This window comes from Haematobia irritans, chromosome 4 (assembly GCF_050003625.1).
Source record: "Haematobia irritans isolate KBUSLIRL chromosome 4, ASM5000362v1, whole genome shotgun sequence".
NCBI lineage: Eukaryota > Metazoa > Arthropoda > Insecta > Diptera > Muscidae > Haematobia > Haematobia irritans.
In genome coordinates this window covers 212,368,066-212,386,736 of record NC_134400.1, presented here as the reverse complement: position 1 = coordinate 212,386,736, position 18,671 = coordinate 212,368,066, and the positions used below count along the sequence as shown (strand labels likewise).

Genomic DNA, 18,671 nt, shown 5'->3' with positions numbered 1-18,671 from the left:
TTATATTTTGCAGATTTTGTTGATATTACAGGAGATTACCTTGTGCTAAGTTTCAGTAAAATCGGTTTATAAATGAGGCCACTACGGTCAAAAATAAGGTTATAAGGGGCAAATTTTTGAAAATTAGGCGCTACATATATATGGGAGGTATATCTAAATCTGAACCGATTTGAATGATATTTAACATATATAGTCAGTACTATAGAACATTATAGTAAGCCAAATTTGAGTAAGATCGGTTGATAAATAATTGTTTTATGGCCAAATTTGTGAAATTCGGGCGATACATATATATGGAAGCTATAGCTAAATCTGAACCGATTTCGATATTTTTTTGCTTATATAGTAAGTACTATAGAAAATTAGATTTGGCCAACTTTGAGTCAGATCGGTTGATAAATAAGAGACTTATGGTCAAATTTGGGAAAATCGGGCGATACATATATATGGGAGCTTTAGCTAAATCTGAACCGATTTCGATGAAATTTGGCACAGTTAAAGGGTGGTCTATTGGATTACCTTGTGGAAAATTTGGCGCCGATCTGATAGTAAATGAACGCAATCTGACCCCATTTATCGAACTCGGGCGATACATATATATGGGAACTATATCTAAATTTGATCCGATTATATAGCGTTCGTCCTCGTACCAAAAAAACGCCACATACCAAATTTTATCAAAATCGGTTAATAATTGCGACCGGAATCCTGCGAACAACAAATACATGGACGGACGGACATCAAGCGCTAGATCGACTCAGGAGGCGATGCTGAGTCGATCGGTATATATGTCAAAATTTTATCTCTAGAAAATTTTGTCAAAATTGTATTTCTATAGAAAGTTTGTCAAAATTTTATTTCTATAGAAAATTTTGTCAAAATTTTATCTCCATAGAAAAATTTTTCAAAATTTTACCTGTATAGAAAATTTTGTCAAAATTTTATCTGTATAGAAAATTTTGTCAAAATTTTATCTGTATAGAAAATTTTTTCAAAATTTTATCTTTATAGAACATTTTGTCAAAATTTTATCTCTATAGAAAATTTTATCTCAATAGAAAATTTGGTCAAAATTTTTTTTCTATAGAAAATTTTGTCAAAATTTTATTTCTATAGAAAATTTTGTCAAAATTTTATTTCTATAGAAAATTTTGTCAAAATTTTATCTCTATAGAAAATTTGGTCAAAATTTTATTTCTATAAAAAATTTTGTCAGATTTTATTTCTATAGAAAATCTGTTAGTACATGAACGCAATCTGACCTAATAATTTCGACCGGAATCCTGCGAACAACAAATACATGGACGGACGGACACCAAGCGCCAGATCGACTCAGGAGGCGATGCTGAGTCGATCGGTATATATTTTATGGGGTCTAAAGTCAATATTTCTGGTAGGCATTTTTTTTGACAGATCAAAGCTATTATAAACGGTGATTTGTTAAGAGCTTGATAACTTTTTTTTTTTTAAAAAACGCATAAAATGTGCAAAATCTCATCGGTTCTTTATTTGAAACGTTAGATTGGTCCATGACATTTACTTTTTGAAGATAATTTCATTTAAATGTTGACCGCGGCTGCGTCTTAGGTGGTCCATTCGGAAAGTCCAATTTTGGGCAACTTTTTCGAGCATTTCGGCCGGAATAGCCCGAATTTCTTCGGAAATGTTGTCTTCCAAAGCTGGAATAGTTGCTGGCTTATTTCTGTAGACTTTAGACTTGACGTAGCCCCACAAAAAATAGTCTAAAGGCGTCAAATCGCATGATCTTGGTGGCCAACTTACCGGTCCATTTCTTGAGATGAATTGTTCTCCGAAGTTTTCCCTCAAAATGGCCATAGAATCGCGAGCTGTGTGGCATGTAGCGCCATCTTGTTGAAACCACATGTCAACCAAGTTCAGTTCTTCCATTTTTGGCAACAAAAAGTTTGTTAGCATCGAACGATAGCGATCGCCATTCACCGTAACGTTGCGTCCAACAGCATCTTTGAAAAAATACGGTCCAATGATTCCACCAGCGTACAAACCACACCAAACAGTGCATTTTTCGGGATGCATGGGCAGTTCTTGAACGGCTTCTGGTTGCTCTTCACTCCAAATGCGGCAATTTTGCTTATTTACGTAACCATTCAACCAGAAATGAGCCTCATCGCTGAACAAAATTTGTCGATAAAAAAGCGGATTTTCTGCCAACTTTTCTAGGGCCCATTCACTGAAAATTCGACGTTGTGGCAGATCGTTCGTCTATTCATGATGAAATGTCAAAGCATACTGAGCATCTTTCTCTTTGACACCATGTCTGAAATCCCACGTGATCTGTCAAATACTAATGCATGAAAATCCTAACCTCAAAAGAATCACCCTTTACCATGACCACTATGTCGTTTAGGGTATAATTAAAAATTTTAAAGATATTGACCCTATGAAAATTTAGTCAAGATTATATTTTTATAGAAAATTTTACTCAAATGTAGTTTGAATAGAAAATGTTCTCTTCTACAGAAAAATCTTCAAAGTTTTCTTTTTAAAAGAATATTTTGTCAAAATTTTATCTCTATAGAAAATTTTGTTAAAATTTTATCTCTAAGAAAATTTTGTCAAAATTTTATTTCTATAGAAAATTTTGTCAAAATTTTATCTCTATAGCAAATTTTGTCAAAATTTTATCTCTAAAAAATTTTGTCAAAATTTTATTTCTATAGAAAATTTTGTCAAAATCTTATCTCTATAGAAAATTTTGTTAAATTTTATTTCTATAGAAAATTTTGTCAAAATTTTATCTCTTTTTTTCTCAAACTCATTTATTTGCAATCTATTTACAAAGAAATAATAAGCAAAATTTTATAAAACATTATAAATAACAGGTATTAAGTTCTATTAAACTTAAAAATTAATACAATTTTCTTTTTTAACGTAATCTTATTTGAAATAATAATAGCAAATACGGTCCTTCATTATGTATTTATGGTGCTTAATTATGTATTTATAACAAGAATATTTTTCTTTATTTTCTAAATGGGAGATCTAAAACATGAAGTCTTTTAAGCCTTTTAATCTCATCACTATCATCTAAGAGTGTTATAGGTAAAATATTTGGATGGTAGCTAAGTCTATTGAGATACTTGCAACTATATCTGCTAATTTCCTGCATGACAGTTGGCATATTTAAATCATTGTGTATTGTAGAATTTCTAACATACCATGGTGCTTTAACAATTGTTCTAAGGGTCTTTGACTGAAATCGTTGCAATATTTCAATATTACAGGTTTTATAATCGTTTTGTAGATCAAAACTTTGTTCTCTAAACTTAGCTTCGACTTTCCTCCAAGTAGCCAATATAGTTGTTTCATTTTCAGATTTAATTGTGTTCGTTTAGTTTTTATATGTGTTTGCCAATTCAGCTTTCTATCAATATGTATTCCAAGATATTTAACGCTGTTCGCTCTAGGTATAACCACGTCATTTAATGAAAGGCGTGGACAATCTCCCAATCTTAAGGTATAGGTTACGTGCGTGGATTTCTCAGCATTAACTTTTATATTCCATTTAGTTAACCATTTTTGAATTTCTTGAAGTTCCGTTTGTACTAAACTTGAAGCTGCGGTACGTGAATGACTTGATGCTAAGATAGCAGTATCATCTGCATATGTGGCTGTAGTAACATTATTGCTGGATGGCATATCTGATGTAAAAATCGTATATAGCAGTGGCCCTAAAACGCTGCCTTGTGGTACGCCAGCCCTTATTACACCTATGTCAGAATTCATATTGTTAATGTTAACGTAAAACTTTCTTTCATGAAGATACGATTTTAAAAGTATATAATAAGGAGCTGGGAGCAATTTCTTTAACTTATATAGAAGTCCTTTATGCCATACGCGGTCAAAGGCCTGTTTCACGTCGAGGAAAACTGCCGAACAATATTGCTTGTTTTCGAGACTCTCTCGTATCTTCTTTACTACTCGATGACATTGTTCAGGAGTCCCATGACTTTGTCGGAATCCAAATTGATGTTCTGGTAATATATTTAATGATTCAATAATTGGAAGTAATCTTCTTTGGAAGAGCCTTTCAAACAGTTTAGATAACGTAGGCAATAAACTTATGGGTCGATACGAACCCACCTCGTGTTCAGGTTTATTGGGCTTTAAAATCAAAATTATTTTTGCATATTTCCATTGCGTAGGATAATATGACAATCGCAATATGGCATTAAATAAAACCGTGATGTAGATAATTGCTTTTCTTGGAAGTGATTTTAAAGTTTTTCCATCTATGTTATCGTAGCCAGGAGATTTTTTATGGTTTAATTTCTTGAGCTCATTTTCAATTTCATGAGCCAGAAAGGGCTTAATGGGCTTGGACAATTGACAGGCGACATCCAAATATCCTGTGATTTCCTCACTATCAGAACGGGAGCAAAAGGAAAATGGCGTAAAAGTCTCCTCTAAATACTGTTTGAAAGCTTGCGCTTTGCTTTTATCACATTTGCACCATGAACCTGACCAATCTTTAATTGGAGCATTACGCTTTTGAGGCCGTTTTAGATATTTTGTGGCATTCCACAACTTGTGTTCATTGTCGCCCGATGGACTCAAATTGCTTAGGTAATTCCCTAAGAATTTATTCTTTTCATTCTTAAGGCAATGATTAAGATTTCTAACCGCACGGTTAAACATGGTTTTATGCAGATGTGTTCTGTTTCTTTGCCATAATTTCCTCAAACGGCGTTTTTGTTTAATAAGGTCTTTTATTTCTCTTGTAACTTTCAGATCAGATACAATATTTTCTTGATCAGGAGTGGCCCTAAATGCGGCTTCATGTATTAGTCTTGTGAAACATTCAATAGAGTCATCTATATCATCACCATGTGCAATTCGGTTACTAAGATCTAAATTATTTTCAATCCAAGTTTGAAATTCATCTATATTTGTTTTGTTAGTAACTAACTTCGGAGATTTGTGGTTAGTGCAAGCATTCGCGTTGTAATAATTAATAACGATTGGGCTGTGGTCAGAGCTTAAGTCATCCGAGTTATGAATATCAAACGAAGTACTGGATATACCATTATAAACCACAAAATCAAGGAGATCTGGCATTTTTGTTAGATCGTTAGGCCAATGTGTTGGTGTTCCGGTTGATAAGGTGGAATAATTGTTTCTCATGATGCATTGGTATAGCTCCTTACCCTTGGGATTAGTTATACGAGAACCCCACCAGGGATGTTTGGCATTGAAATCTCCGCCAACTATAAATTTATTGCCCAATTTCTTGAAAAATATTTCAAAATCTTCACATTTGCACACAAAAAAATAACTGCAAATAAATATTAACAACTTTATTTGTATGTAAAATCTGCTGATGCTCAACAAATTTGTCTATTGAATATGAGGCATTTGTTGTTGAAATGTGTTTGTAGATGCTTGACAGAGGAAATAATAGAAATATTCAGAATTTTCAACAAATTGTTTTGTTGCGAAAATAGTTGACTGCTATCGATATGAAAACAAAAACAAAAATACAACACTGGTTACGCGCACATCGCTGAGAACATGTACGAAAGCTAAAAGAAGTATGCGAAGAATACCGTTAGAACAAAATGAGTATGAGCACATGCACGTGTATGATAGCAAGCAAAGAGCTCATTAATCAGAGAATACAGAAAAACATTTATAAATATCTGTGAAAAATTTATATTTTTCAATTTGGTAGTTTCTTAAATGTGTTTGTTGTATGAGATAATTAATAAAACCATATTAATATCGGGATTAGAGTTATTACAATTCTAATTAACTAGAATATATATCACTGGGCAAAAAGTTGTCAAAATGCTTGCTAGACCCTGGACTACTCAAATTTAAAATCGACACAAAAATGTTACATGTTCCCCGTCCAAAAATAGCATTTTGGTCATATTCCTTCTCTGTATGTACGTAACAAAATGTCTCCAAAATTGTTCCAGCAATTTTGCAATTTTGGTGCAATAATTCTGTCAATTTCAATTTAATTTTTGTCAATACACCAATAAATTTGTTACAGGTCATTGATAAACTCCAACAAACCACATACAAATTTTTTCGTTCAAATTCAAAAATATTTGTTGAGGATTAAACGTAACGTTCAACAACAAATATTTTGTACTGTTGGAAGCTCAACAAATTACTTACAAATTATGTTATTGAGAACACAAATTATTTATTGCCTTCTGATGGTAACGATTGCTAACAACTTTTTTGTAATAATGGTTATTAAAAGTACAAATTAGTTTGTTGCAGGAAAATTAACATATTTTGTTATTGGTTTTCCAACAAAAGTTATTGGTTCTCAAACTTATTTTTATCTGTGTGACATTGAATCGTGGGGGAAAATATATTGAATATATCAATACATTATTGTTCTCACTTCTGATCCTTATTCCGGATGCTTGAATAAAATTTTCAGAAACAGGTTCTGCGATTTCATACTTAATACTATTTCTAATTAGAATGGCTGCTCCATCTGTCATCAGGGTGATTAGTATTGATTAAATCGAATCCACGCACTCTAAAAAATGACCTACTGGTTAGATGGGTTTCAGAAACTAAAAATATATCGACGTGGTTCGTTTTGAGAAATATCTCTATTTCTTTTAAATGATTGGCAATGCCATTGGCATTCCATATTGATAGAATTAAATCTAATGGCATAATTTGTTCATTATCATGGACATCATGTTAATTAGGGTATTGGTTAACTCAATTTGCTTATTCAACATAGCTTCTATCTTTTGAAGAAGATTATTCTAATTAGGTTCAACACCTCTGGTAACTTCTGAATATGACATATTTGTGACATTATGTGTACGAAAATCACTTTGTTGGGTTTGTTCATTAAAATTAGGCTGAAAAGTCGACCTTCTTCGGTTTTCTTGATTTGTCCTTTTCCTTACCATATCTTGATACACTGAGCATCCTTTGTAGCTGGCGGTATGCGTTTGAAGGCAATTGGCACATCTTGGGGGAACATCTTTAGATTTCGAACATTCTGTTGTTGGATGACCTAGGCCGCATTTAACGCATCTGTAAGCCTTTTTGCAATACGACTTAGTATGACCAAATTCTTGACAACGAAAACATTGTACAATGTCATCAAAACGCTTTGGGGGCTCAACCTGAATAATTGCATTTTCAATCGTTCTTAAATTATAGATTTCGTGATTATTTGGATTGGGATCCAAATCCACAAAAAACATCGGTAATGGCAATTTCGTTTGGCGACTGATGATATTTCTAACACTGCGCACCGGGTGCCCTTGGGAAAGTAATATGGCTTTTATGTCAGATGCGGATGTAGTATGATGCAGACCCTTAATTACAACTCTATAAGCCCTTTCGTTTTTAAGTTGATAGGTATGGAAGGCCTTTTTTGAGCTTTCTAAGAACTTCACAACTTTACGGTAAGAATCTACATCTTTGGTTACAAGCCTAACTTGACCATCTCTTAAAGATTTAAACGAAAAATGTTCAATAGATATAATCTTACATATACTAGCAACCATTCTAGATATATCAGCAACATCAGGAATAAAAATTGGTGGTGGTTTCGGCTCATCACGTTGGCTTCCATCATTGCTGTCTTCATCATCATCACTAGCTTTCATATCTTCAGCAAGCCTATTAAAACGGTTCACCGATGTTGTTGGTATATCATCAATATTAAAACGTTTGGGTTGATTGAAAGATGTTGGGGACCCTGAATGTTTTCTCTTTGATGATACTCTCTGCCAGTTATCGTCATCGTCTTCATTCGTGTGTTCACCTTTCTTTATCTCACTGCTTGCCATACTGAGTACAACAAGTGCACTCAGCACGAAAACTTGTTTTGTCTTTGCAGCGTTGAGTGTGTATCACTTATGGGTTATGTTGGTTCAGTTATACTGTAGACTATGTTTTTTTTGTCAAGATAGTTGTTAGTGTAAAATTATTTAAGAAGTAAACAAATCGTCTAGCGCAATACGTGTTGTCTCGATCACTGACAAAACAAGACTAAAATTTTATCTCTATAGAAAATTTTGTCAAAATTTTATCTCTCTAGAAAATTTGGTCAAAATTTTATCTCCATAGAAAATTTTTTCAAAATTTTATCTGTATAGAAAATTTTGTCAAAATGTTATCTCTATTGAAAATTATGTCAAAATATTATCTCTATAGAAAATTTTGTCAAAATTTTATTTCTATAGAAAATTTTGTCAAAATTTTATCTCTAAGAAAATTTTGTCAAATTTTTTCTCTAGAAAATTTTGTCAAAATTTTATTTCTATAGAAAATTTTTTCAAAATTTTATTTCTATAGAAAATTTTGTCAAAATGTTATTTCTATAGAAAATTTTGTCAAAATGTTATTTCTATAGAAAATTTTGTCAAAATGTTATTTCTATAGAAAATTTTGTCAAAATGTTATCTCTATAGAAAATACTGTCAAAATTGTATTTCTATAGAAAATTCTGTCAAAATTTTATTTCTATAGAAAATTTTGTCAAATTTTATTTCTATGGAAAATTTTGTCAAAATTTCATTTCTATAGAAAATTTTGTCAAAATTTCATTTCTATAGAAAATTTTGTCAAAATGTTATTTCTATAGAAAATTTTGTCAAAATCTAATTTCTATAGAAAATTTTGTCAAAATCTTATTTCTATAGAAAATTTTGTCAAAATGTTATTTCTATAGAAAATTTGTCAAAATTTTATTTCTATAGAAAATTCTGTCAAAATTTTATTTCTATAGAAAATTTTGTCAAATTTTATTTCTATAGAACATTCTGTCAAAATTTTATCTCTATAGACAATTTTGTCCAAATTTTATCTCTATAGAAAATTCTGTCAAAATTTTATCTCTATAGAAAATTTTGTCAAAATTGTATCTCTATAGAAAATTTTTTAAAAATTTTATATCTATAGCCTATATAGGGGCTATACTAAAACGTGGACCGAACCGCACCATATTCAACAAACTTAATTATACACTCAAAATGCCTTTAAATTTTGAATTTCAGGAAAAACGAAAAAGGGAAAGAATTTCTTTGTTCTATAATAATTTTCCATCTGTCATATTTTGATTTCTTCTGCTTTACTTACGATACTGTTTCCAGACTACAATAAGAGTGTTAATTTCTTTGGAATGGACCATATGTCATTTTATATCATTAATGTTTCCATTTCATTAAATTGAATTGAATTTAAATAAAAAAAAATATTTCAATTAAATTTAATTCAATATTCAATCATTGTAACTGAATCGAATCTTGATCATCATACAAATCAGACGTGTTTTCGAGAGATCCAAGTTTCATTTGTTAAAATCACATATAAACTATATTTAACAACGAAAAATTTACACAGAGTTGACGCTGGTCGTTTTTTTGAATATTTTTTGCTATATACTATAATTGTCGTTTCTCTGAAGGAAAACTATTTAACATAAATATAAAAATTTCTTTGAGCAAACACTCTAAATCAAAGAATAAAGAAAACAAGTACTGAGAAAGTGACGTTAACAATCAACAACAATGAATAAGTATAATGAGAAAAACCAAAATAACAACACTCTCACTACCAACAACATCTCTTCTTGTGATCTGCAAGTGCGAAAGAACATAGACACACCAAAATCTATACGAAATCGCGAGAGTCTCCAAAATGATATTATGGATAAAGCAAAACAAACTCCAAGATTAACAAATGTAGAGTCACCACTGCGGTTCATACATATAATCGACAATAGATTTGATAAATTAACAGAAAGTTTGACGACAACAATAAAAGAAACAATAGCAGCTGAAATAAAGGAAACCGAATCAAAAATATTGACACAAGTTGACAACCAAATGAAAGCTATTGAAAACAAACTCTTAAGTGAAATAAGTGAAAGAATGAGCGAATTTAAGAGAGAACTCTTTGCTGTCAGTGATCGTATAGATATAGTCGAGAAACAGTATTCTGAAATTGAATTATTACGGTCAGAAATTTCTTCATTAAAATTTAATATGGATGAACTAAAGGCTGATTTATCTCATCATCAAAATACGCTTGTGTCATGTGACCTCCGATTAATTGGGGTTCCTTGGCTTCATAATGAAAATCTGCTTTTACTATTCCAGAATCTTTGCAATAGTTTACAAATTCAAACCCCATTATGTAGATCGATTTATAGAACTCGGGGGAAAAATAACAATCCTGATACAACTATAATCATTAAACTTGAATCACCATTTATAAAAAATTACCTCTTAAAAGCCATAAGTAATTTTAAAAAGCAAAATAATGTTAAACTTAATCTACAACTTCTAGGGTTTGAGTCTACCAAACCCATTTTTGTTAATGAATGCCTCACTACTGCTAACTATTCTATATATCAATCTGCCCTCAAATACAAAAAACAAAATAAACTCTTTTCTGTATTCACAAGACGTGGATTGGTTCATGTAAAAGTAAACAAGGATGAAAATCCACGAATTTTCAAAACTATAGATGACCTGCATAATTTATTTCGTTAGTTTGGAAACGTATCTTCAAAAATTTATTTATAATTATTTAATAACTTGTATGTGCGTTAAGGAAAAAAATGTGTTTATATTATTATTATTATATACTATGTGTTTCTCTAATTATTTTCTTGATTATGTAGTAATTTTAATTGTCGTTCGTATTTATCACAGCTTGGCTCAAATTTTAAATGTTGGCACATGAGAGTAATACTAATTCCAAAGACAATTTATCCTGTATGATTCGTGTTCTTGCAAACCGTCAAAAAGGTCTAAAATTAGTTCATATTAACGCTCAAAGTATCGCGAATAAGTTAGACGAGCTAAGATTTTTATTTGTCAACTCAGGAATAGATGTAATTTGTATAGCAGAGACGTGGTTATGGCCAGAATATACTGATTCTCAATTTGCTGTTGATGGCTATCAGTTATATAGAGCCGATAGGGGATCACTGGGTGGTGGTGTTGCAATTTTTGTGAGAAATGGGTTTTCTTGCAAAGTGTTGACCAAATCGACCAGAGATGATCTGATTGAGTTTTTGTTTTTGGAAATCCGATCTTCTGTATCCAAGATGTTGATTTCTACAGTTTACCGCCCTAATAGAACAATTAGTTATGAGGCTTTAATAAGGGAATTGATGAAATATTCATTATACTACCAGGATGTAATTATTTGCGGCGACTTTAATGACAACATTTTGAAAGATTATTGCATTATAAACGAAATGAGAACGTTTGGCTTGGAAATTGTTAATTCTACTTTTCCTACTCATTTTACGTCCTCTTCTAATACACTTATAGATCTGTTGTTTGTAAACTGCTCAAATAAGGTAAAACTATACGATCAACTCTCTGCCCCTGTTTTTTCTCGGCATGATCTCTGTTTTCTTACTTATGAATATGAGACTGATTTATCTTCAGAATTGCTGACTTATAGGGATTTCCGAAATATTGATTATCAGTCTCTTCAAGCTGATATCACCTCAACTGACTGGGACCCTATTTATTATATGTTAGATGATAAAAGAATACAATTCTTAATCAATAAAAGGGACGAAGCATATACAAGATGGAAGAGATATAAAATCCCAGAGTTGTATGCTACTTATAAAGATCTTAGGAATAGGACTACCTATACCATTAGATTGAAGAAGGCTCAGTATTACAGTCAAAAGTTTAAGGGTTGTGTTAACTCTAGACAAATTTGGAAGCAAATTAAATCTATTGGCATTGGAAAGGAAAATATGGGCTCATCTAATATTGATATTAATCCAAATGACTTAAATGATACTTTCGTTAATTTGCCTATGAAGTCCGCGGATCACAGTTTTTATGATTTGATACAAATCGATAACGATGTTGAACGATTTTCTTTTGAACACGTCACACAAGCTGATGTACTTAGCAAGGTATTTGCAATAAAATCTAATTCTGTGGGGTCTGACGGAATTGATCCAAAGTTCCTCAAGATAGTAATCAGGTATGTTTTGCCTCATATAACGCATATCTTTAATACTATTATATTAAAGTCAAATTTTCCATTGACTTGGAAGCATGCAAAAGTCATACCAGTCCCCAAAAATGGAAACGATTTTCGACCTATATCGATTCTACCCTTTTTATCAAAAGTGCTCGAAAGCCTTTTAAGTGACCAGATATTAAACCATCTCAGAAGTAATTCTTTTTTGACAAATTTTCAATCAGGATTCAGAAAGAAACATAGTTGTATAACTGCTCTCCAGAAAGTGACTGAAGATTTAAGGCGTCAACTTGATAGTAGCAATGTATCATTTCTGGTATTATTGGACCATTCTAAAGCCTTTGATACGGTCGACCACCATATTCTGTGCATGAAACTTTCAAAATTTTTCAATTTTGCTCCGCAATCTACAAATCTTATGCGTTCATATCTTTCATCCAGGTCTCAATCTGTAGTCGTCGGCGCCAATTGGTCTGATCCATTATGCCTATCTAGAGGTGTACCGCAGGGATCAGTACTTGGTCCCTTGATGTATTCAATATATTCCAATGACTTACCACTTCGAATTAAGTATTGTAATGTTCACATGTACGCTGATGATGTTCAAGTATATATAAGCACCCCGAAGGCAGATGTTGACCATTGTGTTGAACAACTGAACAGTGACTTGAATCACATTTACATTTGGGCAAAGTCTAATGGATTGAGCTTGAACCCCGTGAAGTCTAAATGTATAGTTATTGGCAGAAATATTGCACCTATTGAGATACCTATTCGAATATCAGATACTGCAATAGAAGTTGTTGAGAGAGGTAAAAATCTTGGTGTAATCATGAATAATAAACTGAATTGGTCTGATCACGTTAATATTGTAGTTGGGAGAACATATTCGACAATGAGAAATTTATACTTAAGCCAAAAATATACGCCAGTTAGCATAAGACTTCTTTTAGCAAAATCTTTACTGATTCCTCAATTATTGTACGGGTGCGAACTTTTTTCTAATTGCAACAGTGAATCGATGAGGAAAGTGAATGTAACTTTTAATAACATTGCACGCTACGTTTTTGGGAGGAATAGGCGAGATAGCATAACCGAGTATGCGAATATGATTTTTGGAGTTTCCTTTGTCAATTATTTGAAGATAAGAACCTTGATAAACTTACACAAAATCGTATATAGTAGGGAACCTGAGTATCTATACACATTTATACGGTTTGCCAGATCGCAAAGAGGAAAACAGATAATCCAGATAAGACATAATCGACATCTCTCAGAACATTTCTTTTTTATTTATGCCATTCGTCTTTGGAATAATCTTCCATTTACAATTCAGCTAATTAAAAACGAACGACAATTTAAAACTGAAATTTATAACTTTTTTAAATAAATAATATTATATTTTTTATTTTATCTACAATTAAATAAATAATATTATATTATTTTTTATTTTATCAACAATTAAATTCGAAACTATTCTTTGATTTCTTGGATACCTTTTTTATTATTATAATAATTATACAAATTTTATTATTGCATATGTATCATTAATCCACTGTTATTTCAAATCTAAATTTAATGAAGAAAACTGTAACTAATATTCAATATGTAACTGCAAATACTATAAACCATGCTTTATATAAGATTTAGTTCTTGTGCATAGGTTAGTCAAATAAATAAATAAATAAATAAATAAATATGTATATAAACTCCTTCAATATGTTGCTTAAAACTCATAATTTAAACATGTATAGTTATATGTTACTAGAAAAGCTTTTTCCCCCCAGCAACATATGTTGCTTCGGCAACTTAATCATCAGCCCCATCAATCATAGACTATGCCATGCTCTGTTAAACATTGTTCAGTATACTTACATTGAAATTACTCTTGCTAAAAAGCTTAAAGAAAACTTAAGGTGAGTATGAGTAAGGTAATGAAAGAACAACAACAATTTTACAAAAACAAAAACACTATAACTCGCTCTGTTTACAAACAAAACAGCAAGAGAGCACAAAGAAAATGTTCATAATAAATTATTTACCGGTTGGTGATAGATAGCATGACTACCTTTAAGTGGTGCTGTATAAGAACATGTGGCTGGGTGGTACATAAACGCGCCAAAACCACCAACACCACTAATAAAATATATCTAGTTGCCGAAGACCCAGCAAGAGAGAGAGAGATGGTGAGTAAAAATCGTACAGTGAGTATTGAGAATAAAAAGCCGGTATTAAATATTTATGAGTAATGTTAAGAATATCTCCCTACTAGCTCTGTTAAGGCAATAATGGAGTTATTATACTTTGTGTGTGTGTGGCTTAAAAGTGTTGCTGCTTTGTGTTCTTGAGACAGGCTTCTAATGTTAATGAATTCCATTTTGGTTGATAAACAAATATTACTAGCATGTTTATTATGATCACTTTTATTTTATGGGAAAAACTTGTTTTCTTTTTGTTTTGCCTTTAAAAATATCGGCAGCTGACAGACGACCCCCATCGTGGGGAATTGTGGAGTAGACACTTGCACCTATTACATCATTAGATAACTATGCATCCGTTTCATTTCAAAATGGCCCAAGGGGAGCACACATATGGTTAACAAAGAGACAGACAAATTTAATTATTTGCCATCGAGATTAGTCCAACTTCCGAATACACTTGAGGCCATAAATTAACCTAGACAAATGTCCATCTGTCCTCCAGACGGTCAAGAGAACTTGGTATTGAGTCACGAAAACTGTTTCTTAAATGACTCAACGGAGAATTTATTTTTTATGGGACATTTTAGATTAAATAATAATTTATATATCTTCAGTTTAATTATAAATTAATGATATAATAAATTATTTTGTTATGAAGATAACCAAGAATTATAATTGTAATTCTAGGCACCAAAGAGAATTAAAATTGCAATAATTTTAAATTCCATTCATCACTCTAAATTATCACAACAAAGTTCGCCTAAGCCTTTTAGATATAACTGAGCACATATTAAAAAATAGTTCAGATCATAAGAATAATTTCAGAATCAGAATGGTAGATGCTGTAGAAATTCGAAACCAAGTTCATAGATTTTTGCCATCGTTTTCACAGATTTGTGACACAGTGAATTGTCTTGGTGAATCAGCACTTTCTGTTGCTGTGACCATTTTTTTTTTAGCTTCGTGATTGAAGCAATTTCTATGAAAATATTAATTGGGTCAATTACTTTCGTCATTGAATAAAAACCAAACATTTTTCTGTGTGCCCTCAAGAAACCTAATCGGAAAATCGGTCTATATATGGAGACTATACAATTCATTATGGATCTAAAATAACTTTAGATTTAAAATTTCAAGCACATCTGGATCAGAATAAATTTGGGCAATTGATAATTGGTTGATAGGTTTGCTGCAAGTAGAGTACCCTGATGAGGAATGGGGTAATTCCGAAAGGTGTGTCCATCCAACCATCTTGCGGTCCATAGGGCTTTGCCCAAAAAATTTGACACAAATTATTTTCCTCTGTTGGTTAAGCTACTTTTGTAGTTTAGTCAACGCAATGGTTTTAGGCTGAAAACGACAAATATGTTGAAGGGCAAACCAACAATAAAAACCAAACAAGTAAGGAAAGTCTAAAATCGGGCGGAACCGACTATATTATACCCTGCACCACTTTGTAGATCTAAATGTTAGATACCATATCATATCCGTCAAATGTGTTGGGGGCTATATAAAAAGGTTTGTCCAAAATACATACATTTAAATATCACTCGATCTGGACAGAATTTGAGAGACCTCTACACAATCTATAGACTCAAGATTTAAGTCGGCTAATGCACTAGGGTGGAACACAATGTTATTAAAAAACAAGTAAGGAAAGTCTAAAGTCGGGCGGGGCCGACTATATTATACCCTGCACCACTCTGTAGATCTAAATTTTCGATACCATATCACATCCATCAAATGTGTTGGGAGCTATATATAAAGGTTTGTCTCAAATACATACATTTAAATATCACTCGATCTGGACAGAATTTGAGAGACTTCTACAAAATCTATAGACTCAAGATTTAAGTCGGCTAATGCACTAGGGTGGAACACAATGTTAGTAAAAACAAGTATATACAGTAGTAAATTCGGCCGGGCCGAATTTTAAATACCCACCACCATGAATCAAATATGATAGTTTACTTTGAAAACTCTTCGTCGTAGTGGGTTACTTGATAATATATAGAATTGTAGGGGGTTTGATGACAAATCTTCTCCCAAGGCAGTCAGCTCCCGAAGACAAACTTTAAAGATTCTACCTATGAAGACCAGATAAGATTCTAGATTTATGAGAACCAATTTTGTTTGAGTTTTAGAGAAATTATAAAGATATCGTGTATATGATTAAATTACGCCTTGATTTGAAATCTTAAATCTGTAGAGTAAAATCTGGAAATTTTACTTTCAGTTTGAAGCAATTTTCATGATCAGTGCGCCTGCTATTTTAGAGAATTTTAGAATTGAATAAACGATAATACTTTATAAGAAAAGGAAATTTCGTTTGTCTAAAATTTCATTATAAATTACTAATTTCCAGCAAATCGGATAAAAACTATGGATTCTAGAAGCCCAAGAAATAAAGCCGGGAGATCGGTGTATATGGGGGCTATACCAAAACATGGACCGATAGGTACCATTTGCTACTCACATATTTGTGATCTTAAAATACCTCCAGAATTTCAAACAAATCGGCTAGAAAACATAGTCTCTAGACGCCCAAGAAGTAAAAATCGAGATATCAGTCTATATGGGGGTTATACCAAAAAATGGACCGATATACCTCAATTTCGGCACACTTATTTGTGGTCTAAAAATACCGCTAGATTTCCAATTTCAGGCAAATCGAGTAATAAATACAGTTTATAGAAGCTCAAGAATTTCAGGCAAAGCGGATGGTAAATATAGTTTCTAGAAGCCCAAGAAGCAAAATCGGGAGATCGGTCTATATGGGGGCTATACCAAAAAATGGACCGATGGGCACAATTTTCGGCACACATTTTTATGGTCCCAAAAGAACTCTAGATTTTCAATTTCAGGAATATCGGATAGAAAATATAGTTTCTAGAAGCCCAAGAAGCAAAATCGGGAGATCAGTCTCTATGGGGCTTATATACAAAACATGGACCGATGAGCACCATTTTCGGCACACCTTTTTATGGTCCTCAAATACCTCTAGATTTCCAATTTCAGGCAAATCATATTGTAAATATAGTTTCTAGAAGCAAAATCGGGATATCGGTCTATATGGGGGCTATACCAAAACATGGACCGATGGGCACCATATTCGGCACACCTTTTTATGGTCCTTAAATACCTCTATATTTCCAATTTCAGGCAAATGGGATAAAAACTACGGTTTTTATAGGCCCAAGACTCCAAATCGGGAGATCGGTCTATATGGGGGCTATACCAAAACATGGACCGATAAGGACCATTTTCAATAAACTTCTTTATAGTCCCACAATATCTCTAGATTTCCAATTTCAGGCAAATCGGATGGTAAATATAGTTTCTAGGCGCCCAAGAAGCAAAATCGGGAGATCGGTCTATATGGGGGCTATATCAAAACATGGACCGATACGGACTATTTTCGACACACCTCTGCATGGTCCCAAAATACCTCTAGATTTTCAATTTCATACAAATCGGATAGAAAATACTGTTTCTAGACGCGCAAGAAGCAAAATCGGGAGATCGGTCTATATGGGGGCTATATCAAAACATGGACCGATACGGACTATTTTCGACACACCTCTGCATGGTCCCAAAACACCTCTAGATTTTCAATTTCACACAAATCGGATAGAAAATACTGTTTCTAGACGCCTAAGAAGCAAAATCGGGAGATCGGTCTATATGGGGGCTATACCAAACCATGGACCGATACGGACCATTTTCGACACACCTCTTCATGGTCCCAAAATACCTCCGGATTTCCAATTTCAGGCAAATCTGATAAAAACTGCGGTTTTTATAGGCCCAAGACCCCAAATCGGGAGGTCGGTTTATATGGGGACTATATCAAAACTTGGACCGATATAGCCCATCTTCGAACTTGACCTGCTTGCAAACAAAAAACTAATCTGTGCCAAATTTGGGGACGATAGCGCCATTATTGAAGGCTGTAGCGTGATTACAACAGACAGACAGACAGACAGACAGACGGACAGACGGACAGACGGACATGCTTATATCGTCTTAGAATTTCTCCCTGATCAAGAATATATATACTTTATATAGTCGGAAATCGATATTTCGATGTGTTACAAACGGAATGACAAACTTATTATACCCCCGTCACCATTTTATGGTGGTGGGTATAAAAAATATGGGAAACATTTAAATCTAAAGCAATTTTAAGGAAACTTCGCAAAAGTTTATTTATGATTTATCGCTCGGTATACATGTATTAGAAGTTTAGGAAAATTAGAGTCATTTTTACAACTTTTCGACTAAGCAGTGGCGATTTTACAAGGAAAATGTTGGTATTTTGACCATTTTTGTCGAAATCAGAAAAACATATATATGGGAGATATATCTAAATCTGAACCGATCTCAACCAAATTTGGCACGCATAGCTACAATGCTAATTCTACTCCCTGTGCAAAATTTCAACTAAATCGGAGCAAAAAATTGGCCTCTGTG

The 18,671-nt window shown here is 32.6% G+C and overlaps 1 protein-coding gene across 1 annotated transcript in view; it reads left to right on the top strand.

The window, feature by feature from the left end:
- Nucleotides 1-10,708: 10,708 nt before the first annotated feature.
- The window catches only part of LOC142235973 (uncharacterized), a 40,344-nt gene continuing 32,381 nt past the window's right edge, over nucleotides 10,709-18,671 (top strand). The window contains exons 1-2 of the mRNA XM_075307223.1: nucleotides 10,709-11,926; nucleotides 12,260-12,809. Coding sequence (XP_075163338.1) covers nucleotides 10,709-11,926; nucleotides 12,260-12,809 — 1,768 coding nt within the window. The remainder of the gene's footprint in view (nucleotides 11,927-12,259; nucleotides 12,810-18,671) is intronic.